This window comes from Phragmites australis, chromosome 6 (genome assembly GCF_958298935.1).
Source record: "Phragmites australis chromosome 6, lpPhrAust1.1, whole genome shotgun sequence".
Lineage (NCBI taxonomy): Eukaryota > Viridiplantae > Streptophyta > Magnoliopsida > Poales > Poaceae > Phragmites > Phragmites australis.
In genome coordinates this window covers 2,464,922-2,490,682 of record NC_084926.1, presented here as the reverse complement: position 1 = coordinate 2,490,682, position 25,761 = coordinate 2,464,922, and the positions used below count along the sequence as shown (strand labels likewise).

The 25,761-nt window shown below is 36.7% G+C and overlaps 1 protein-coding gene and 1 long non-coding RNA gene across 5 annotated transcripts; both read left to right on the top strand.

Moving 5' to 3' along the window:
• Positions 1 to 6,614: 6,614 nt before the first annotated feature.
• LOC133921054 (putative lipase C4A8.10) lies at positions 6,615 to 25,743 on the top strand. 4 transcript variants are annotated; one of them, XM_062365768.1, is made up of 10 exons: positions 6,616 to 7,066; positions 7,138 to 7,205; positions 7,870 to 7,940; positions 8,108 to 8,359; positions 8,545 to 8,708; positions 8,800 to 8,855; positions 8,963 to 9,015; positions 9,093 to 9,210; positions 9,744 to 9,841; positions 25,574 to 25,743. In XM_062365768.1, exons 1-10 carry the CDS (start codon positions 6,666 to 6,668, stop codon positions 25,598 to 25,600), a joined length of 1,308 nt encoding a protein of 435 aa, XP_062221752.1. In that variant the 5' UTR covers positions 6,616 to 6,665; the 3' UTR covers positions 25,601 to 25,743. The 4 variants fall into 4 exon arrangements, with proteins under 4 accessions (XP_062221753.1, XP_062221752.1, XP_062221754.1 ...); XM_062365767.1 differs by lacking the exon at positions 25,574 to 25,743 and adding an exon at positions 10,124 to 10,496 and having other exon boundaries at positions 6,617 to 7,066; XM_062365769.1 differs by lacking the exon at positions 25,574 to 25,743 and having other exon boundaries at positions 6,615 to 7,066; positions 9,653 to 9,783.
• On the top strand, positions 14,696 to 16,616 carry LOC133921057 (uncharacterized). The gene is made up of 3 exons (XR_009910205.1): positions 14,696 to 15,802; positions 15,898 to 15,942; positions 16,336 to 16,616. It is a non-coding gene; the product is annotated as an uncharacterized LOC133921057 (long non-coding RNA).
• Positions 25,744 to 25,761: the final 18 nt, after the last annotated feature.

The window sequence follows — 25,761 nt, the reverse complement described above, 5'->3', positions numbered from 1 at the left end:
AATGGTTGATGCCTACTGGTCCTTATATACTCGAGCCTCGCTCGCCGACAATTGAGAAGCTAATCAGCAGTTAATAACAGCAATAATGCAATTACGACTTGCCATCAGAACGCAGATCCACTGTCCGATCGATCGATTTACATGCATGGTGACTCGCGCATACACGGTCGCATGTGGAAATTGATGAAGAACATGTCACGTGGGCCGGCACCTACTTTGAGGAGCAGAAATACAGTATCATATATCTTTTGTGCATATATATATATATATATATATATATATATATATATATATATATATAGTAACTGTTATCTTTTATTTTTAATATTTATGTACCTGTTGATTCTCTAATATATTTTATATTTTACTTATATATGCCGGTGAAGTTTTTATTTTAGAGCGCAATGCTATGCATGCAACTCAAGTCGCGATCAAGGCAGGCCGTCGTGCCCTCGTTTGACTTGCGATTTCATAATTCGGCTGACAGTGTACGAACGTTTTTAATTATTTCTTTCCTCCGCATTAGTCGGTTTGACACACCTTGGAAGAAAAAAAATCTAAATCTATGGAGTCGGGTCAGAGGATGCCTGCCTGGGTTGGAGTTTGAGTCTGAGTTCGCAGCTGAGGTAAACGATTGGAAACAAGGTTTGGAGTTCAAGTTGTTCAGCGTGTCTCAGTATAATCAAATGGTTTTTGACCAGCGAGGGATCGGAACATGCTTTCATGTGGCTCTGCGTGCCTGCAGACCGCATCTAAGATCGAAGGATTACTCAGTCGGGTGGAAGCTTCGCTTGCTGCAGTTCTCCTGGATCGAGAGATTAATCAAACTCCTGCAAAAGTACATCGCCTCCTTTCCTAACGAGCATATAACGAACGTTCCTAGGGAGAGACCTCTAAAATGGTGCTCTAAAAAAACAGTCTAAAATGGGAAGAGACGAGGGACTAGTCCGTGCTCTGGTCTACTACAATAAGTAAAGATGTTTAAATAGGTCGTGCTTACTGGATCGATCCGAAGTACGATACTATAAGTACAGCCTAAGCACGACACGATCTAAGGGTAAATGGGCCGGACCGGCACGGTACGAGGTCTCAGGTCGTGCCTGGACCGAGCGCGCGGTATGACCTGCATTTTTCAGGCTAGCACGGGCACGGCCCAACCCAAGCAGGCACGAGCACAGTTCGAACTGGCGCGGACACGCGATGACCCAGGAGGCACGGCCATGGCTGGCCTGGCGCGGCACGGCCCAACGGGCATGCCTGGGCCGGCTGTAGCCGTTGTGCGTGGGCTCGACACGTAGAGGCACGCGGGGGCACGCGGGTCTAACGGGTTAAATGGCCTAGAACGGCCTGTTTAACCCGTTAATCCGGTATTTTTGAATTTTATATTCGTTTTGTGACCGTTTGAGCTAAAAAATTCAAAAATTACAAAAATCACTATTTTTCACCTATAAATAAAGGATCACCTTGCCCTTCCATTGCACACCAGCAACACTATTTTCTCTTTTGTTTCCTCCTCTCATTATTGTCTTAAAGTTCTTCAGATTTAGCGATAATTTGGCAAAATTAGTTTGAATTGTTGCCAAAAATCCGAGTAATTCCAAAACAGTCGTCCTATTGTCTTGACATTGAAGAAATCTTGGTGATTTTTTTCATCGTTGTTCATTCGTGTTTTATTATTAGTTTTATTAATTGATTATTTCTAACTCTGAATATTTTTATTTTTTTAGTGTCATTCGATATTGATCATGGATGTTGGTGATCATGATCGTAATACATCTATTGATCATGATTTTTTTTCTCCAAAGACTCACAGGGAATTATGGCCCCTTTGATACCAGTGTTGCAGGTGATAATGGACCCGACGGTGAACCTCCGGTTGGTTTACATGTAGGTGATGCAGCAGCACCTTGTCAAGCTCTATAAGTGCACATGTATCAACAAGCACTGACTCTAAAAGATCAAGAGCCGGTAATTTCGAAGTTTGGTAAGACTTTGAAAGGTTCTGCAGAGAGGAAAATAGGGTAAGTGTCAAGTATGCTAGATGTTATATTTGCTAACATGAATTATCTGCAAATTCCTTAGGTGGAACAGGACATTTGAAGAGGCACCCCACAACTTACAAGCAAAAGAGTGGAGCAGCCATGAAGCAGACGGTGCTGTAATACAACCCCGACGGCTCTGTTTGTCATTGGGAGTATGACTCTGTCAATGCTCGAAAAGAGTTATACCGCTTCATTGCAAGAGCGGATCTACCACTCAACATCGATGAGTCTCCTGCATTTGAAGATTACATTAAGCAAGCTCATAATCCTAGGTTCACATATGTTTCTAGAGAGACAACTAGTAGGGATATGGTAAAATACTACTATGTATGTCATAACAAACTTAAAGAAATGTTGCAAACGTGCATATTTTCAGTTGCTTTGACCTTGAACATATGGGCAGGTAGGGCTAGAGAGGATTATCTTAGTGTTGTTGCAAAAATTTTTAACAATGATTGTGAATTAGAAAAGAGAATAATAGGTTTTAGGTTGATTGACAACGCGCATACCGTGAAAATATTGCTGAAAAAATATCTCAAGTACTTAAAAACTTTGGTCTGACAAATAAAATATTTTCTATCAATTTAGATAATACCGGTGCAAACTCTAGAGTTATGGATATTCTTACTCCGTTGTTTAGTACATATGCTGAATCTTTCTTGTTACATCAACGATGTGCTTATCATATTATCAATCTTATAGTAAAATCCGGTTTGAAGATGTTGTCGCAATACCTAGATGATTTTCGTACTGTAATATCTTTTGTAAACTCCTCTAACCAACGAATTGCAGCATATAAGCAATATTGTGTTACAATGGGTGTGCGTCCACGTAAGTTTGCTGTGGACATGCTGGTAAGATGAAACTCTATTTTCATGATGCTAAAAAATATTGTGCCATATAAGAGCACATTTTGTGTGTTTATTCATACACACTATCATCAGCATGGGTGTCAAACTTTACTCACAGAAGCGCATTGGTATGTTGCCGAAAGAATACTAGAGTTTTTTGATTTTTTTATGATTCAATTGTAAGTTTATCTGGACTTTATTATCCAATATCTTGTTTAGTAGTCGGGCCTATTGAGCCGGCCCAACTGACTCATTTGGTCATCTCTAACAAGCAAACTAGCGGCCCTCCGTAAACACGCCACGTGTTGATTCATCCTCTTACCTCCCTCACGCCCGGATTTGGCCACAAAATTGGTTCCCGCATTATTTCTACTATACAGGGCATTATCTCTACTATATTAAATTCAGATACATGACATTATCTCTATTATATAAAATATGAGTTGATTTTCACGTTATCTTTTTCTCTATTTTTCTCCTATTTAATAAAATAATATAAAATTTGAATAATTTATCAACTTTTGATATTCACTCTTATCCTTTAGCCTCCTCGCCTCATTATCTACTACGAATATATGACTCATTTTGCTAATAAAAATAAATAAATAAATTAGGAGGAAAATAATGGATAATATTTTTTAACCTATCTGAAATCAAATTACGGTGTCGCTCCTGATGTATTCGTTTGGCGATCCTCTCATGGCACATCCATATTTGCATACTTTAAATTTTTAATTGATATTATTATATACAATATTTATATTTTCATTGCAGCGTACAATCACTTGATTGTATGCATATAGCTGTGTGTACAAGTACAACTTACCAAATATTCAATACGAACAGCTGATTTTAGGCAAAAATCCAGAAAATAGGTAACAGACGTTACCATATTTGCTAAAATAGATAATATATCAGCGTATTTGTAAATCTAGCACTTGTATTCGGCACCTCAAACACCGAAAAATCAATTCCACTACCGAGGTACCAAAAACTCATGTATTTGGTACCTGAGGTGCCAAATACGACACTGTTCACCGTATTCGGCACCTCAGGTGCCGAAAACTCCCTGTATTCTCTGTAAAATACAGCACTGTCCACCATATTTGTGTCGCTGCTTTCGATGCATTTGGTCGCGTCGTCTCGCATCGTTTCGCTTTTGTCGGGTTTTTTAACCCATGCGCTGTCGTGTTTCGCTATAAAATGAGAGTGGGTTGGTCAGAAGCCGCAGCATGACCAGAGAGGAGACGAGCAGCGCGAGCAAAGGAGGAGAGAAGAAACAGCAGCGCGGCGCGAGGTGAGGAGTAGCAGTAGCACGAGGAGAGGAGAATCAGCCCGAGACGAGAATTAGCAATAGCGCGAGTTACAGTAAGTACTTAAATCATATATTTAATTAATACTTGCAACAATAATAGTAATTAGAGTAAGTATATTATTTAATCCGTTCAATTACATTTGCATAATTATCTACTTAGTTTGATTACAAGAAACCTACAAATAGTTTAATAATGCATTGTCAAATGTGAGTGCTGAAATTTTGCTTGAAACTACATGTATAGTAGTATTCACCATAAAAAGTAGATGATCATCCGGGTTGAGAGCGGCATGCTGATGCTTCTGACTTTTAGAAGAATAAATACGATGTAAAGAAACCTAGCAAAACTACCTTTCAAAATAGTTTTAAAGTAAATTCATAATGAGATTGGATATTTAGTCAATATAAATTTCTTGTTAGTTTAATTAATATTTTAAATCAATATTAAATATTAATTATTTCATTTGAATTCAATATTAATGATTTAATTAGCATTGTTAATTATTTAAATATTTAGTATTGTTAAGTATAGTACTATTTAATTTGCATTATTAATTTATTTATTATTTATCAAGGGCGTAATTAGTTGTGTGTTGTACATACATCTAAGTAGTTATTTTATTAGATGTATCTTTGTTTAGCAGATACGGTATAACTTTTCATATTTATTATGAAGAACGTCCCACAGTTTTGTATAGGAGACTCGTAATAATTCAGAACTGTCAGCATATAGAGAGTTTGGTTGAGGTACCTAATGACCTGGATGGCCTGAAATCACATATTATGAACCTTTTACGTGTGAACCAACAATCACATACTGTTATCCTAAAGGGTGTACCGCCACAATTTGTTCCAAATAGCTCGGTCATTGTCCAACGTTGTTCGAGATAATAAAGAATAACGCATGACCTTTGTACTCACACAAGACATTGAAGGAGAACTTTGATATGAGGGTGTACGTAAACATAGTGCCACGACTGATACAAGGTGAGGCAATGATATCGTGGAAGTATCAGCCTAGCATGTGATGCATGAAGAGGATGAAGAGCATTTCAGGGAGGGCAGTTCCGGTAGAGAGGGAGTTAGAGTAGGCCATTATGAGGTAGATGTAGGATGCATAGATGATAAAGCTGTTGGTAACGAGGATGAAGAAGCTGCTTACAACGATGACATGGTGTCTGTGATCCAGTACTTTCATGATGCTGGGCTGCTAGATTATGTCATCGTTGAGTATAATAACTTATCTAACTAGGATACTAGAATAGTGTCATCTAGGTTAGGTAACAGTTTTGTAACAGGAGAGGGTCCGTCGCGCTAAAGTGGAGGGCTTCGATGCCCTGCGAAAAGGTAAATATCCTAGGTGCATTCAGTAGAGAGTATCTATTATAACCCGATCTATTTTTATTCCCTAAGGCATAATTGTTTTAACAGTGACATGCTATTAAGTTAATTTTTAGATGTTTAAGTTAATTTTTAGATGTACCATATATGCAAACGTTTATTTCCGTCATCTCTTTATGGTTATAGTCCATTCGTGCAGCGACGAAAAATCCCATATCACACGTAATATTTATCAGCGTATGTAATATCTATACCGAGTTATATGATAATCGTACTTCACAACTATTATTGTTCGATAAATTAGATTTTGTATCCTCCCGACGTTACTTCTCTAAAAAGTTACCTACATAAATACATTAAATGAACAATAAAACATCAACAAAATTACGTTGAAATAAATTTACACACACTCACTCATTCAGTTCCTTTTTTATTTATTCGCCCATGCTCTGATATAACTAAATTATACTATTGTACTCTATTTAGCCTTACTATCACCAATAAGTGCTGCATTCTATAAAAAAGATGACACGAAATGGAACACATTCACTCATCAAGCTTATTGCTTTATATATTCGTTTGTGTCCTAATGAAACAAAATTATGCTACTATATTTTATTCAACCCTGAAATGACACACGACAAGATGCGACGTGAGAGACGAAGCAGAACGGCCTGTATTCGACACCTGAGGTGCCGTATAGGTGCCGAATATAACACTGTTCATCGTATTCGACACCTATTCAACCAAATAAAGGGAGTTTTTAGCGCTCGAGGTGCCGAATACGGTGAACAATACCAATTCCAATGAGTTTTTGACACCTGAGGTACCAAATACAGTGAACAGTACCATATTTAATATCTCAGGTGTCAAATACAGGAGTTTTTTTCCCTCAAGCACCATAATTAATTTTTTTTATTTAAGATACTAAATACAATAGTAAATTTGTAAATACACTGATATATTATTTATTTAATAAATAGGATGACATTTGTTACCCATTCAAATCCGGCCGCCAATCGCCATGGTCCATCTCTGTAAAAAGCAACCGCCGATCTGATGTCTCCACGCGATTCGAGAACCGTCTGTGTGGGCCCACACCGCAACCAACCAGGAATGCCCGCCTCTTCCAAACTCCCTTCCGCCACGTGCTCCCTCGCCTCCGCCTCCTCCCCTTCCCCACCTCGCCGCCGCCGCCGCGTCGCCTCCCTCATGGGCCAGTCCCCGAGCGCGCCTTCGGGGCGCAACCGTAGCCGGAGCAGCCAGCGGTGGCCGCAGCCTGGGCTTCGGCTGGACCTAGGGTTCCTGCTGGGGCGCAAGCCGTGGCAGGGGGGCGAGAGGCTGGACCTCGCGAACTGGATGCGGTGCTTCCTCTCGCCTCCTCTACCGCCTCCCACAGCTGAGGCTGAGGCGGAGGCGAACGCCGAGGGGAAGGCCGCTGGGAGCCGCGAGGAAGAGGAGGTCGGCGGCGAGGAGGCCGACCACCTCGTCGTCATGGTGAACGGGCTGTACGGGAGGTGTGTGGTGGCTTTGCTTGTGGATTTTAGTTTTGTACTCTTGTTTCAGCTGATTTTGGTGTTTTCATCAGTTCGGCGGATTGGAAGTTTGCGGCGGAGCAGTTCGTTAAGAGGCTGCCGGGGAAAGTTTTTGTGCATCGTGAGTTTATACTCTGAAAGTAATTAGCCCCTCCGATGTGGTTGCTGCGAATTGCTTTGGTGCACTGCATTTTATTTTTCCTGGTGCAAGTTAGAGAATAAGACTATAGGAGCAGTTCATTATGGCAGACATTGAACTGGTTCCTTCAGGGGGAAAAGAAAAAAAAAAAATCCGTAAAGTCAATCTAATAAATTCTCCAAAAATTTGGGATGGTTTAGGTTGGTTGGTGATTTTTTTTTTTTTTTACTTTATGGAATTTGGAAATGAAGGGAAGTATAGGTTATGAAATTATTCAGATGCATGTCGGTGTAATTCTAAAAGCAACCCCTAAGGAAATTTTGCAACGCTAGTAAGAACATGTTATAATAGCTTTTTACAATCATAGTTTGAGATTTATGGAAGAAGCATACCGAGTAACTGATATTATGATGCAACTGGGAGTGATGTGCAGCGCAATCTAGTTACAATCCTGCCATTTTTACTTGTGCAAGTACCTCATGCTGCCCAGCCATGTCAAGTATGTTTGACTATACGCTTAAGTAGTTTAAGTAACCATTGATGTGACTTTTTCTTTGAGGACTCTGACTTGAGTAGTTAAACATATAATATTGATACTAGTATCTGCTATTGCACGAGTACTTTCCTTAATATTTCTTCAATTCAGGTAGTCAGTGCAATCATTCAAAGTTAACATATGATGGAGTAGACTTAATGGGAGAAAGGCTAGCTGAGGAGGTACAGCTAACTTCATTGTACCAATTGTTTTCTCATGTACTAAATTCATATTTCGTGCTCATTGCCAATTCAAGCTGAGTGTTGTGCTTTTGTTTAGTACAGTTTAAAGGGAGTTATAGAATTGATTTGAAGGGAGGGTACATGGTGAATTAGTATTTCTCATGCAGGTTCGACAAGTTGTTCGGAGGAGAAGAAACTTGAGGAAGATATCTTTTGTTGCTCATTCACTTGGTGGTTTAGTAACAAGATATGCAATCGGAAAACTTTACGAACCCTCCATAAATGAAGTATCTTCTCTTGATACTGATAAGCTCCGTGATGAACAGAAAAGATCTGCAGGTGGTAAAATAGCTGGCCTAGAGCCAATTAATTTCATTACATCTGCTACACCACACTTGGGCTCATGCTGGAATAAACAAGTAAGTTTCAGGGTCATTTACTTATGTGCAATTGTGCATTGCTGGTACATTCGTAGTCTATCTCATCTTGGCGTACGTTTGTATTCTGTGATTAATTTTTCACTTTGGTAATTCTGGATTCAGTAAGAATACAGTATCAGTAACTAAAAAACTAATACCCTGTTTACGTTTGTATTTTCCCACAGCTCCCCTTTCTTTTTGGTGTCCCACTTTTGGAGAAAACTGCTGCAGGAACTGCGCATTTTATAGTTGGGAGAACTGGTAGACATCTATTCCTTACAGACAGGGATGATGGGAAGCCTCCACTTCTCCTACGAATGGTTGAAGATTGTGATGATGGGAAATTCATGTATTGATCCAGAAATTGCACCAATTGGTATCGATCTCTATAACTCTTATGCTGTCATGACACATTCTTATTACACTGTTACCTTATGCAGGTCAGCTTTGCACTCTTTTAAGCGCCGTGTTGCCTATGCTAATATAACATATGATCGTATCCAACTGATGCCACACATTTTCTATTTTCTGTATCGTATTGAATTATGAGTTGATTGTCCACGAATCAGTTCTGTTTGACCATGCCCTTAACTTACGGAAAAGATATAGTTGGCTGGAGAACATCATCGATTCGGCGCCAGTATGAATTTCCAAAGGTAAACCGGACGACCCCTATTTTATTAAGACTCCTATCACTTATCATTTAGTTATCTGGCCTTTCTATGTTTCCCAGCTTAAGTTAACAGCACAGGATGAAAAGTATCCTCATGTTATTAATGTCGACAAAGGAAATTCAGAGGATCATCAGCAAGAGGAGTCTGTAGAAGACTCCCTCGTGGATAGCCTAGAAGGTACTCCCTCCTATCCTAAATATAAGTCCATTTAGGTTTGTCCTAAGTCAAACTTTTTTAGCTTTGGTCATCAATAGCTAAAAAATCATATAGATTGACTACATAAGGCTGATGTTACTAGATTCATCATGAGAAATACATTCGTAATATGTAACTCTTTCTGTTTGAAATATTATAACGTTATAGATATTATTAGTCGAAGTGCTATATTGGAGACTGTTTGATGTCCTAATGGACTTGTATTTGGGATCAAAGGGAGTAATAACCACTGTGATATATATGCCATAGAGTTGTAAAGTTGCTTTTGCTCACTTCCCGAAGTCAGGATAGAGGTGCCTTTAAGAGTTGCATGAAGGCTAGAGAAGCTGCAAACTGAAATGTTGCTGAGTGCTAGCTGTTAATTCATAAGCTTAGCTAATTTTAAAATTACTGATCCGAGTAGGATGTGCACGGCATTTACTTTTTCTCCGGACCAGAAATTTTGCAGCTGTGGGTTTTCCGCTAGCTGTGCATTAAGAGATCTATTATTACAGAGCTGATGATCCGTGGCCTTAGACAAGTGACCTGGGAACGAGTGGATGTATGCTTCCATAAGAGCTGGTTAAGATACAATGCCCATAATAACATTCAGGTACGATTCAACCACTATAGACATTTGCAGACAATTATTCTAGTACAGTTGCACTTCCGTTTATACTTTTAACCAACCATGAATTCATAGTTGATGACAAGTGACAACTGAGCAACCAATTGAGAGTATGATATTTTATTGTTCAGTAGGAATGGGCAAGACTTCTTCCTTTTGCATCTAGATGATTGATGGTGCTTGTCATTTACCTAATAATACCATGAGATATAGGATTGTAGTTACAGAGAATTTAAGCATTCAATTGTGGACGTATTATGGGTGCAGGTTAGGATCCATCAAGTTAATTCAGATGGAGAAGACGTCATCTACCATATGATAGACAATTTTCTGGTCTAGGTTGGCTTAACTTGCCAGCTCTCTGCGATTAATTCTGCTGGAGTTATGCAGTAGGTAACTCCAGTCTAGTTGATTGAAATTTTGGCAGGCCAACATGGTGCTTAGACCATTTGTCCTTCCACTTTCATTGATACTATAGTAGTGTAGAGAAAAGTGTTAATACTGTAAATATTGGCTTGCTAATGCAAACGCTTGTAATTATGCATTTTATTAGACCACAGGCTTGTGGTAAATATGCATTATAGAAGCTTAACTGGAATATGGAAATTGCATAAATGTAAAATTTGCAGGTTGCTATCTATCTATTACCTTAATAATTGAGAAGAAAAAGAAGCCTCCACGTTCGCTCTCAATGCCACAAAATTACCACATTAATTTGAAAAAAGAAAAAGATCTAGACCACTCAATGTTATGAACATTTAACGGTCTAGATTAAACTAAAAATCAATTTTAAATATTAAAAGATAAGGCAGGATATGGGAAAACGAAGCTGTAACATGTTCAGACACGTTCAGAATAGATGTGTTGTATCCTCTTCGGACACGTACAAAATACAAGCAATAAATATCTACTTTACAACTCAGGCACGTCAGCTCTATTTTAGATTAGTAGTTTTTGCCAAAACGTTTGCTACAGGTGGACGATACCTATCAGCTTCAATTTGCTTTTCGGCGAATCGTCTGTACTTTTTTAGCATCTTCAGTGCAGCCACAACAACCGTAAGATTTCTCTGCTATAACATATTTCAGCAATAAATACACGTTCAGTGTCCCAATCAATAAATATTTCTAACTCTACAACTATCAAAAGTTTTGCTGCAGGTGATCGTTTTTTGCTAAACATTGTCTGCTGGTGGTTCTTCTCTCTTTCAACATATCCACTGCAATAGGTGGTGAGATATTAAATTCTGATTTACAGTATATATGACACAATTTTCAGTAGCATAAAGGATGTGAACATTACAAAAATAACTGATTTACAGTAGCATACAAATTAAATATCTGACACAATTTTCTAATGAAATATAAAGAATGTGAACATTACCGGAAAAAAAGGATAGCTCCTGACATGCTATAACCAAGTTTTTAGGAAGTTAATTTTTTAGGATCGAACTTCAATTCAGGAATTTTCAGATCAGTCTGCATATATACTATGATGTTTGAATCATGGATTCACACATGCTATAATCAAGTTTGCATACATATTAGAATCTGGATATGAAGTTTTATTTAATCCAATACTACATTTTCATTGTAGCAAATAAGTATTTTTCAGACCAGTCTGCATACATACTATGATGTTTGAATCAAGAAATCCATCAGACATGCTATAACCAAGTTTGCATACATATTATAACCTGGATATGAAATTTTATTTAATCTTATACTATATTTCCATTGTAGTTTTCTTCCATGGTCCATATCATATATTTGACAAGAAAAAATTAGACACGTATTCACAATGCATAGGAAAGATTGAAACAATAGAAACAGCAATAGGTGGTGAGATATTAAATTCTGATTTACAGTATATATGACACAAGTTACAATGAAATATAAAGGATGTGAACATTACAAAAATAACTGATTTACAGTAGCATACAAATTAAATATCTGAAACAATTTTCTAATGAAATATAAAGGATGTGAACATTACAGAAAAAAAAGATAGCTCCTGACATTCTATAACCAAGTTTTTAGGAAGTTAATTTTTTAGGATCGAACTTCAATTCAGGAATTTTCAGATCAGTCTGCATACATACTATGATGTTTGAATCAAGAAATCCACCAGTCATGCTATAATGAAGTTTGCATTCATATTAGAATCTGGATATTAAGTTTTATTTAATCTGATACTATATTTCCATTGTAGCAAATGAGTATTTTTCAGACCAGTCTGCATACATACTATGATGTTTGAATCAAGAAATCCATCAGACATGCTATAACCAAGTTTGCATACATATTAGAACCTGGATATGAACTTTTATTTAATCTTATACTATATTTCCATTGTAGTTTTCTTCCATGATCCATATCATATATTTGACAAGAAAAAATTAGACACGTATTCACAATGCATAGGAAAGATTGAAACAATAGAAACAAATTTGAGTACCAAGTTAATATTCAATTAATCTTCTTTGATATAGACCAACTACATGTTAGTAACAATTAGTGCCATAAGCCCATAAATAGCATATTACCTTTTGTAACAGGAAAGTTGCCTATGTCTCATTAAGACACTTGAGAAAAATATAAGAGTAGTGTTTATGCAATTGGCATATTGGATAGGAAACATTCTATAAATTTAAATGAAATAAGAACTGAACCACATAACCTAGAGTAAGAAAATATGTACTACACACTCATTGTAGTAATTAGTCTTTGGACAGTCCAAAACAAAAGAACCAATACAATTGTCAACTAGGATGTAGGTGTTGGATTCTCTATATCACTATTATACCTTATATATCATGTATAAAATTTATTTACAGGTAGGCACACTATGGCATACAAATCTTTGAGTCAATTGACAACATTCGGACAAGCATGGAACATTAAAGTGAAAGTGATAAGAATGTGGGAGTCAATTAATTTTGCCACTGATGAACTTATGAGCTTAGATATGATTCTTATGGATGAACAGGTATTGCTCTACCCATTCATATTTAACGCACCAAACCATATAATTTTCTTTTAATTAATATTTGTTTGACAGGGTGAAACAATTCACGCTACTATCTGGAAGAACCTAATTGATATTTACAAACAAAAGGTCAATGAAGGTTCTATCTATGCAATTAAAAATTTCAAAGTCCAAGAAGATAGTAGATACCGTCCAGTGAAGAATACACTAAAAATAGTTTTCATTTACAATACAAATATCAAGGAAGTGCAAGAGCAGTTGAATAAATTTCAGAACTATTACTTTGAGTTTGCCTCTAGAGATACACTACTAGAACGGAGAAATAGTGATAAGCAATGCTCAGGTAAGTATTCCATTATGTCCTATATAATCTGTTTTTTTTATCTATTTATATTATATTATATAATTTTTAATGTAAATATTATTACCTAAATCTGCAGATGTTATTGGATTACTCACAAGGATTAAGAAAGTAGAAACTAGAACGGTAATGAAAAACACCGCCAACCCGCGGCAAAGGGACATTCGGGAGATTGAACTTTTAATAGCAAAGTAAGTATGTCAGTTTGAATTAAAAATTTGTTACTATAAATGTTTTTTCGCTTATGATGGAATAAAAATTGTATATTATGGCACAAATTATAGGGATCATAAAGTGAGGATAACACTATGGGGAAATTTAGCTCATTCTTTGAATGAAGATTTTATTGGCAAACAAACTGTTGTAATAGTTACATCAACAATGGTGGATGGAATGCAAGGTAACTGCAATTTTTTATCAAGCTATTGTCAAAATTCCAAGATTACAAACACTAACATTTTGATATTTTAAAAACTAGATATGATATTTTTGAAGTCCGGAAATGGCACAAGATTATATACAAATTTAGATATACCAGAAACATGGAAGCTTATTGACAGGTATACAAAATGTTACCCTTTTATTTACCAAATTTCAATACACAACTCTAATTTTTTTGTATTATCACTATATCCTAATACATTATATTTTATAGTCTCCAATATGAAGAAAATGTTGCAAAACTGATGGAAGTAGATAAAAGTACACAAGGTACACTTGAGGAGCAAATGTTTTACAACAGAAGAACTTTGTTCGAAATTACTCAAATGAGACATGACAACCCGACAGATCAGGTAACATAGAATTCATATATCTGTTTTCTGAGATAATGATTAAACCTCCACCATATTTAGCAATTTTATGTGGTTACTAAAATAAAATATTTTTAAAGCTAACATCTGATTTTTCACATTGTAGGATTTTGTATTTACATCAAGAGCTACGATCGATCGATTAGATAACTTCTCTTGGTGGTACATGTCATGCAAAGTTTGCAACAAAATGTGTACTAAGATAGCCAACAAGTACCATTGCAATAAGTGCAATATGGAACCAGAATCAACAACTCCTAGGTAATCATACTATTAAAAAACTTTATTTTCTAAATTTTTTTAATTTGTTTGCCCTAACAACCATGCTATGGTAGGTATTGGATCCGATTCCAAATAAGTGATCACACAACAACTACGACCTGCAGTATATTTGATGATGAGGCGCAAAGAATACTCAAGACATCTATCACAGACTTGCTAGACTCACTTAATGGAAAATCTGAAGAAGTTCCACAGATTATGCATGAACTATGTGGAAAAACACTTATCTTTCGATTCAAGCTCAGCAACCAGAACTTGACTGAAGGAAAGGCATACTATTTAGTTAAAAGAACATTTGTACCCGACGAAAAGCTTGAATTGAAATTTTCAAATAATAATGATGAGGTATTGTTTATTTTCTCTATATCTTCTATTATTACTTCTTTTTCTTTAAGATTTATCCTTATCATTTTGGCTAATAGGAGCAAAACATCAAGGATTCAGCAGGCATAAAGACATCAAATATAGCAACAGATGGTGTATTATTGGAAGATTGCGAAGTAAGCAACATGGATACCAATATATGCAAAGAAAAAGTTTCATCATTGAAGAAATTCAATATTGCCAATCAAAGAAGACAGAGAATTCTGATTGTAGATAGTGACTCAGATGAAGAAGAAAATGATACATCAGTTTATAGCAAAAAAGTAGATGTTGACTACAATCTTGATAAAAAGAAATCTGTTCTAGAAAAAGCCATTAAGACTGGGACAAGAGTGGCCAAAAAGATTGATGAGCTTGAATTGAAATTTTTGAATAATCAAGTTGAGAAGTTAAGATTGCACAAAAAGATTAACAGAAAAAAGAGGAAACATGTTGCTGCAAAACACAAGGAGGTTGATATGGTAAAGGATGGTAACAAAGAATCTAAAAGGGCAAATGAAAAATTAAGGAAGCATGGTCATAGAAAAAGAAAAGGCAGCATGGTTGTGATGCAAACAGATTTTTCAATTAATCAGGTATCAAAATAAACTAAACTTTCATCATCCATATTGGATAAATAGCATTTTTTGAAATCAATAAGGTTTTGTGAGTTTTTTTTTTAGGAAGAAGGCATCAATGATTTGGATATTAAAAGAAATGTGAAAAAAGATTACTTGAGGTCATCCAAAAGGTGTAAAAAGAATCTTCATCATCGAAAGCAAAAAGACAATAAGTTACAGGATGATGTTTGCTTGCAGAAGGAATCAGATTTTTCAAATAATCAGGTACACCAAATAAACAGATTATCATATGTCATATTTATTAATTAATATGTAAATGTACAATATTTTTGTTATTGTTTTTTAGGAACAACAAAGCACAATTCTAGAAGAGGTAAATGATGAATGCACCAGTAATACCTACACAAATGAAATTGGTGAAAAAAGCAAGGATCAAACATCTCGAAAAATAAAAAAAAGAAGGTTGAATTGCGAAAGAAGTCAAAAAGACGAGATTAAATACAGAGATGTGCCAATTATACAACAGGAATCCAATCAATATACATCAAAAAGTAGTCAGGTACTCCAAGACATATATTATTTGCAGTTTATCTTATTAGTTATGACAATATTTCACAAAAATCACTAACAATGATTTTTAACTTTTGTTTACAGGATGATGTTTACTTGCAGAGTGAATCAAAATTTTCAAACAATAAGGTACACCAAACAAACATAATATCGTATGTTATATTTATTAGTTAATATGTAAATGTACACACTTTTTATATTTTTTTCTAGGAACAACAAAGGACATTTCCAGAAGAGTTAAATACTAAATGTAACAGTACTTCGAACACAAAGGAAATTTGTGAAAAAATGAAGCATCAAACATCTTGAAAAATAAATAAAAGAAGGTTGAATTGCGAAAGAAGTCCAAAAAACGGACAAAAATACACATATGTGCCAATTATAAATGAGGAATCCAATCAATTTACATCAGAAAAAATCAAGCTAGATATTTCGAATAATTAGGTACTCCAAGAAACATATATTTTCCAATTTTATCTTATAGGTGATGACAATACTTTTAACACTAGCAGTATTTTGCAGACAAGTTATGACGAGAACGAAGATATTATCAATGAAGCCGACTTCGACAAAGAATGCAATAAGGAGATCAACATACCAGTGCACAAAGAACAGCAACCAACTCGATATAAATCAACAAGGCCTAGGATAAGACCTGCAAGATACACATCTTAGGATTAGAAGATGTCAGGAAAAAGTTTGGGAAACTACCCTATAAGAAATAGAAATTTTATTAGTTTATATTAATGAACAACATTACATGTATCTGCTTGCAATACAATGAGTATATTAACAAAGTTCTATATGCTTCCTAATTTTTCGAAATACATTGTGTGAATTATTTTCATGCCTTAATCCATACTTTAAATTTAGAGAAAATATGACATTTTTCTTTTTCATAAATAGTAGCAAGTAGCAATATTGAAACTGACATAACAGTAGCAATTAGGAAGTACCAAAAGTAGCATTCAGCAATAAAACAACATTGGATCCATGAGGATGACAAGTTAAGAATCCAAATAAAGTACAGACACCCCCAGGCACCCTGTCTCCCTTCCCCTCACACTCCATTGGATCAATGAGAATGACAAGTTCATCATCCAAATAAAGTAAGACCTCCCCCCCCCCCCCCCCAAAATGAAACTCCTCAGATTATTCTTTAATAAATATATTTTTATACAAAGTCAAACTAATTACAAATGTATTAGAACATAAAACATCAATTTGCTTTCTCATTTATACCATTCTACAAAAAAAAAATTTAACTTATCATATACCTCTCCAATGAAGATGCACAAATAGCAATCCAAAATAAATAAGTCCTTCATAATTAAATCATCTTATCATCTTGAGTGAGATTGGATAGCCTGTACATCTCCACCTTGGAGGCGCCGAAGGTTTAAAAAGAGGGAATGCAGACAGGTAAGGCACATACTAAATTATAAAAACTAACTAAGATAATGAACGGATGCAATTTAAATTGAGAATTGATATTACCCTTTAAAAATCTACAAGAGAGTAAACGAGAATCACCTTCTTCATGTCTCACAATCTTCTGTCTGTGATTCTCAGACTTTACTCCAAGTAACTTACAAACTGATCATATTGATTGCCTTCTTTTAGCAATCTGAATTTAAAGATTTGGCTCCATATAATATATTGGATGACAAAAATGGAAAGGATCAGTATTGTGGTACTTAATTCAAACATCTCGAAAATTGAAGAAAAGAAGGTTGAATTGCGAAAGAAGTCAAAAAGACAAGATTAAATACAGAAATATGCCAATTATACAGGAGGAATCCAATCAATATACATGAAAAAATAGTCAGGTACTCTAAGACACGTATTATTTGCAGTTTATCTTATTAGTTATAACAATATTTCACAAAAATCACTAACAATGATTTTTAACTTTTGATTACAAGATGATGTTTACTTGCAGAGTAAATTAAAATTTTCAAACAATAAGGTACCCCAAACAAACATAGTATCATATGTTATATTTATTAGTTAATATGTAAATGTACACACTTTTTATATTTTTTTCTAGCAACAACAAAGCACATTTCCAGAAGAGTTAAATACTAAATGTAACAGTACTTCCAACACAAAGGAAATTGGTGAAAAAGTGAAGCATCAAACATCTCAAAAATAAAGAAAAAAGGTTGAATTGCGAAAGATGTCCAAAGAACGGACAAAAATACACATATGTGCCAATTATAAATGAGGAATCCAATCAATAAACATCAGAAAAAATCAAGATAGATATTTCAAATAATCAGGTACTCCAAGGAACACATATATTGCAGTTTTATATTATAGGTGATGACAATACTTTTAACACTAGCAGTATTTTCAGACAAATTATGACGACAACGAAAATATTATCAATGAAGCCGACTTCGACAAAGAATGCAATAAGGAGATCAACAAACCAGTGCACATAGAAGAGGAACCAACTCGATATAAATCAACAAGGTCTAGGATAAGATCTGCAAGATACACATCTTTGGATTAGAAATGTATTAGCACATAAAACATCAATTTGCTTTCTCATTTGTACCATTATAAAAAAAAAATTTTAAAACTTATCATGTACCTCTCCCATGCTCAAAGCTTCTAATCGCATTTTTGTATTCATATATTGTCCAACCCATATGAAGATGCACAAATACCACGTACATCTCCACCTCGGAAGCGCCGAAGGTTTAAAAAGAGAGAATGCAAACAGATAAGGCACATACTAAATTAGAAAAACTAACTAAGATAATGAATGGATGCAGTTTAAATTGAGAATTCATCTTACCCTTTAAAAATCTACAAGAGAATAAACGAGAATCACCTTCTACATCTCTCACAATCTTCTGTCTGTGGTTCTCAGACTTTACTCCAACTAACTTACTAACTGATCATATTGCATGCCTTCTTTTAGCAATCTGAATTTAAAGATTTGGCTGCATATAATATATTCGATGACCAAAATGGAAAGGATCAGTATTGTGATACTTAATTTTATGCAGAAAAACAACAAAGACTGAGACATACTCGGTAAAGTACAAACACACAGTTAGAAAGCAACATGTCAAAAAGCGAAGAGTTACTGCAATGACTATGTTTATACTTTTAGATCAACCTTTTGAATGCATTATATATATACAAAATTTTATTTTGAGCAGATACTAAATAACACAACATATATGTGATTAAATACATGATGATACCTTAAATTTATCTTCTGATCAAAGTTCATCATCAAGCATGGTAGATACATACGTATACATGAATATTTCTATGTGAAGTGCACATGAAAAAGGATAGCGGCACACTGATCAGAAGGTTTTGCCATTTCATGTAGTTACATCTTAAAATTTATGGCAATAATTCTTGTGGCAGCACATAACCTTCATGCTTCAGTACAGCTAAATTCCAACAAAGTGTGATATGCCATGACCATTGACTAACATTTAATAATCTCTATACAGCACATATATTTTTATACAAAGTGAAACTAATGACCAGTGTAATAAAAGATAAAACATCAATTTGCTTTCTCATTTATACCATTCTAATCACATTTCGTCCAACCCATATTAAGATGCACAAATAACAATGCAAAATAAATACAGTTGAAAGCAAAGAAGTAGATGTTGAGTACAATCTTGATTGAAATTTGCTACAAGTCTTCAAGCAATGAATCAACACCTGGTACGGTAATCTTGCTGGCGGAGACCATGGAAGCCAACACCGGGCACCTCACCTTCCTCCTCCCCTCCCCTCCGCGAATGGCTCGAAAACTTCCATCGGGATCTCTGCTCTCGCCGGGAGCCTGTACATCTCCACCTCGGAAGCGCCGAAGGTACATGAACCAGGCGGTCCAGATCCAAGCGCAAGTCCGACCGCCTGAGCTTGGATCTGAGTGGATAAGAGAATAAACTGTGGTAGCGAGTGGACGAGGGTGACGGATGGATAAGGGGTGAGGGGTAGGTCACCGGGCGGTAGAGATCCACGGAGAAGACCGACTGAAGCGGCTCGCGTAAAACTGGAAGTGGCTGGGCGGCGCCATGGCACTGGTAGGCGGCGGCAACGGGGGAGCTGGTAGGCGATGCTAGGTCGCCTGAGGTTGGATCTGAGAGGATAAGATCGTGAGCTGTGGTAGCGAGTGCACGAGGTTGACGGATATCGCCTGTTGGACTGAGAGGATAAGGTTGAGAGCTGCGGTAACGAGTGGATAAGGGTGACGGGTAGGATATACTGTATCGATGAGGAGTAGGATACACGTCCGAATCGAAAATAAACCGAACTGCGTAAGGAAATCATCGTATAAATACAGTATGGACAAACATGGGAGAGGCAGGTGTATCCGTTCGTGCCCCAGAAGCGGATTCCCGACGAGCAGGGGGCAGAAGACTGCTATCTCGAGGCCCATCACGACCAAGCTGACAATTTCCAGCCTCCCAGGTCCTTCTCAAATTGCATATACTATTTCTATTTTGTTTTACCACTCTTTCCATCCTGCCACAACGCATTTTGTTCATTTTTTCAAAGGTCCAGCACCAGCATATGTCCTACATATCCATAATAATGTTGTCATCATATACCATAGAACTAAATGACATTTTGTAAAGTTCTAATAAATTACAAGAAATCAAAATTAGAATTAACTAACTATGTAAAAGCTTGATTTTCGTTCTACATTAGTTTAATGTAGCACTACAATTATTACATGTCTCAAACAACTTTGAAATTGCAAGCTAACTTCCATATTATCATAACTACAGGTAGCAATAAGGTGACCTAATGACGAACGAACGAAACGAACATGCATCACTTTGTAGAAAAAGGAGGAGAGAACAAATAGACTTGAAAAGGAGCAAAAAAAGAGCTATGGCTATAGATGAAACAAGGAAGACAAAAGCAAGATTAGCAAGAATGAAGAGAAAAGAAATACTTCAACAAAAGAGGGAAGCAAAGCGTGCAAGAAAAGACAGCACGGAGATAAATCAAGAGGTCAACAACCAAGCATTTAGCAGTAGCATGACTTCAACAAAAGTTGATACTGACATATGGAATTTTGGAAAGCCAACATATAGATGCCAATACTGCAATGCTCTACTATGGTATGAGGAACGACTCAATTCCAAAAAAGCAACTAAAAAACCAGCTTTTGGAATCTGTTGCAAACAAGGAAAAATAAATCTTCCTCCACACAAGAAGCCTCCACCTTATCTCGAAAACCTGTTAACAGGTGAAGGACAAAAATCAAAAAGCTTCAGAGAAAACATCAGATCTTACAACTCAATGTTCTCATTCACATCTACAGGAGGAGTTGTGGATCAAAATATAAACAAAGGACATGGACCATATGTTTTCCGCTTGCATGGCCAGAATTATCACCACATTGGAACTCTTCTACCTGAAGAAGGAAACAAACCACGCTGGGCGCAGCTATATATCTATGACACAGATAATGAGGTGCAGAACAGGATAAATGCATCAAGATGTGGCGAGGGGAAAACACCAATTGATCCTAGCATTGTCGCCGGCCTACAGAACATGCTAGATGAGAATAACGTATTGGCTCAATCATTTCAAATGGCAAGGGATAGATTCAAAAACCTAGACTACCATGATTACACTCTGAAGCTAATAGCACAGCCAAACAGAAACGGCACGCATGGCTTGCCATCAGCATCTGAGGTTGCAGCGCTGGTCGTGAAAGATCCAACAAATGAAACTGAAGGACGTGATATCATTATTGAGTTCAAAGATATGGGACCTCAGAGAATACCAGAAACTCATCCAAAGCTCATGTCACTACAATACCCGCTGCTGTATCCATACGGAGAAGATGGGTTCAACCTTCAAATACCATACAAACAAAGGGAAGGAGTTACCTACAAAAGGAATTATGTAACTATGCATGATTACTATGCATATTATCTTCATCATCGTCGTGAACAATCGATTTCACTGCTGATGTCAGGACACCTATCTTTACAATTCTGGGTAGATGTTTTCACATGCATCGAACAGAACAGACTAAACTGGATAAGACATAATCAAGGAAAATTAAGAACGGAATTGTACAGCGGCTTGCAAGACGCAATTGAACGTGGGGACACTCGGACAGAGCAGGTAGGAAAGAGAATAGTACTACCTTCAAGTTTCACAGGAAGTATAAGAAACAAGTTGCAAAACTTCCAAGATGCAATGGCGATATGTCGTTGGGCAGGATACCCAAACCTTTTTATAACATTCACGTGCAACGCAAAGTGGCCAGAGATCCAATACATACTAGATGAAACAGGAAATAAGCAAAAACCAGCAGATCGGCCTGAAATTGTGGACCGAGTCTTTATGATAAAACTAAGGGAGCTACTAAAAGACATAGTGCAAGGAAAACACTTTGGAACTACTACATCAGGTAAGTGTCATCAAATATTTAATGTCAGACAATTACAAACTTAACTAACCACTCTGAAATTGACATTCAAATGCAGTCCTCTACACAATAGAGTTCCAGAAAAGAGGACTTCCGCATGCCCACATTTTGGTATTTCTTAAAGACAAGAGCAAATGTCATGATCCATCGCACATCGATGATATAATATGTGCTGAAATCCCAGACAAGAAAGAAGATCCAAAAGCATATGCAGTTGTTGAGAATTTCATGATGCATGGCCCATGTGGAGAGGCAAACCCAAAATCTCCATGCATGATAGACCATAGATGCAGCAAGCATTTTCCAAAAAAATTCATCTCTGAGACAACAATCGATGAAGACGGTTTTCCAGTATACAAGAGGCGAGACAATGGAAGAGAGATAAAAAAAGGAAACACGACACTAGACAACAGATTTGTCGTCCCCTACAATAGGGATCTGTTGGTCAAGTTTCAAGCACACATCAATGTCGAGTGGTGCAACAGGTCAAGATCAATCAAATACCTATTCAAGTACATTCACAAAGGAGTTGATTATGTAGTAGGACTAATAAAGGAAAAGGATGCATCAAACAATGAAATTGATGAGATAAAAAAGTACCTACAGATGAGATACATATCAACAACAGAAGCATGCTGGCGACTATTCCAGTTTGACCTAAATTATCGAGATCCACCAGTTGAGAGGTTAAATTTTCATCTTGAGAATGAGCAGCAAGTTATTTTTCCAGACTCAATTGATATTGAAAAAATAATGACAAGGGAAGCAGTGAAGAAAACTAAATTTACAGAGTGGATGGACGCAAACAAGCAGTACGAAGAAGCAAGAAGATTGACATATGCAGATTTCCCCACTAAATGGGTGTGGATCACCAAAGAAAATAAATGGAAAATGAGGAAAAAAGGTTTTGCAATTGGAAGGATATACTACGCACATCCCGCAAGCGGAGAAAGATACTATTTAAGGATGCTACTAAACACCATGAAAGGATGCAAATCATATGCAGACATAAGGACAGTCGATGGAGTTGTACATCCAACATTTAAATCAGCTTGCCAAGCGATGGGATTCCTTGATGATGACAATGAATGGATCGAGTGCATCAATGAAGCAGCTAACTGGGCAACCGGCACACAACTACGTCAGCTATTCACCACCATATTGTCCCATTGTGAAGTTACAGAACCAAAAAGGCTATGGGAGTCGACTTGGGAAGCCCTATCAGAAGATATCCAGCACAACAAAAGAATAATCCTAAACTTCCCTACACTACAACTGACAGATTCCCAGAAGAAAGCCTATACTTTGATCGAAATAGAGAAACTAATGCGACAAGCAGGAAAATCACTAAAGGAGTACCCGGGAATTGATTTTCCAAACTCAAAAGATCTCGAAGAACTAGGGAACAGATTGATAAACGAAGAGCTTAATTACGACAGGAATATATTGAAGGAAGAGCATCTGAACATACTCAAAAATCTAAATCGTGAACAGAAAAATGCATACGATGCAATAATGGAATCAATCGACAATAACATGGGAAAGCAAATATTTGTCGAAGGCTACGGTGGTACAGGTAAGACATACCTATGGAAAGCAATCACAACAAAACTACGATCTGAAGGAAAAATAGTACTTGCAGTAGCATCATGCGGCATAGCTGCTCTTCTGCTCCACGGTGGGAGAACAGCACACTCCAGATTCCACATTCCAATTAACATAACAGATGAATCCACGTGTGAAATCAAGCAAGGTTCCCATCTGGCAGAGCTCCTAAAGAAGACATCACTTATATTGTGGGATGAGGCTCCAATGGCAAACAGAAATTGCTTCGAAGCACTCGACAAAAGCCTCAGAGATATACTCAGATTTACCAACAATAACAGCGACAACAAACCGTTTGGTGGAATGACTATAGTGCTTGGGGGAGACTTCCGACAAATCCTTCCGGTGGTGACAAAGGGAAGGAGAGAACACATAGTAAACGCATCAATTAAGCGTTCATATTTGTGGCAGCACTTTGAAATATTCAAATTAACAAAGAACATGAGGCTCAGCTGTACAAGTAACAATACAACAGAACAACATAATGTCCAGCAATTCGCAGAATGGATACTAAATGTAGGTGATGGGAAAACAACAACAGATGAAGGAGAAGAGTGGATCAAAATACCAAGAGACCTACTACTACAAAAAGGAGACAACCCTAAAGAAGCAATCGTCAAAAGCACGTACCAAAACTTAAAGGCCAACTACCAAGATCCAAAATTTCTAGAAGAAAGGGCCATACTATGCCCAAGAAATGAAACAGTCGAGGAGATAAATGAGTACATTATGAACAAAATAGAAGGTGAAGAAATAACATACCGTAGCTGCGACACTGTTTGCAAAGCAACAACAAATAGCAACGAAATGGATCATATGTACCCAACAGAATTTCTCAACAGCTTGAAGTTCCCTGGAATACCAAACCATGAGCTGAAGCTGAAAGTTGGCTTACCAGTGATGCTCCTTCGAAATATAAACCAGTCTGCAGGTTTATGCAATGGAACGAGAATGACAATCACTCAACTTGGAAATAAATACATCGAGGCAAAAATAATTACAGGAACACATGTGGGTGACAAAGTATACGTACCTCGAATCATCATGTCACCAAGCGATTCCAAGTGGCCTTTCAAGCTGAAAAGAAGACAATACCCTGTATCTGTCTGCTTTGCAATGACCATCAATAAGAGCCAGGGTCAGTCGCTTAACAAGGTAGGAATTTATTTGCCGAAACAGGTATTCTGCCATGAACAATTATATGTGGCTTTATCTAGAGTCACAAACAGAACAGGATTGAAGCTGCTAATAGACGACTCACAATGTCCAAGTGAAGACACAGCCAAAAACATAGTGTACAAAGAGATCTTCTAATTAGTTTTCATCAATAATGCACAAGAAGCATCATCAATGTAGCTTGATTTTTAAATCATCTAAATAAATAAACAGATGTATTTTCCTTTCCTTTTTCCATCTTATTACTAAATTTCAAAATACAATAATTATTATGAATAAAATATTATACTAGGTCTAGCCGCGCAATTTGCGCGGGTCTCCATCCTAGTTGCTCTACAATTGCAAAGCAGGACGTACATGGCAATAATTTATTCTTTTATGAAGGCCTGACTATAATTTGAGATCCACACCATCTTTATCTGTTACCTTCAATACCTCCTCCTTAGCAGAATATGGGAAGGGGAGAACTGGTGGCTGCCCGTTAAATCAGTTGAATCCCCCAAAAGCAACAACATTCTGAACTCGCCCTAATTATAGGCAATAAATGTCAGAGAACAGGAGTAAAAGTCTAAAAGAGATGCCCCAAATTCCTCTCTCGAGCAACACCTCTCGCTCCGCCTTTCAGGCGATGAACGACCGACGGCAGAATCCTAGAAACTTAGCCGGGAACTAGATACCAATACCCACCAATCCAAACGGTGCATTGCATATATCAGAGCAGAAGC

What these genes read in the sequence shown, in the direction of transcription:
- LOC133921054 (XM_062365767.1), top strand. Translation starts at nt 6,666, where the DNA reads ATGCCCGCCTCTTCCAAACTCCCTTCCGCCACGTGCTCCCTCGCCTCC. An exon ending in GAGAAAGGCTAGCTGAGGAG is followed by an intron (nt 7,941 to 8,107) that starts GTACAGCTAACT and finishes TTTCTCATGCAG; the next exon opens with GTTCGACAAGTTGTTCGGAG. An exon ending in TGTGATGATGGGAAATTCAT is followed by an intron (nt 8,709 to 8,799) that starts GTATTGATCCAG and finishes TACCTTATGCAG; the next exon opens with GTCAGCTTTGCACTCTTTTA.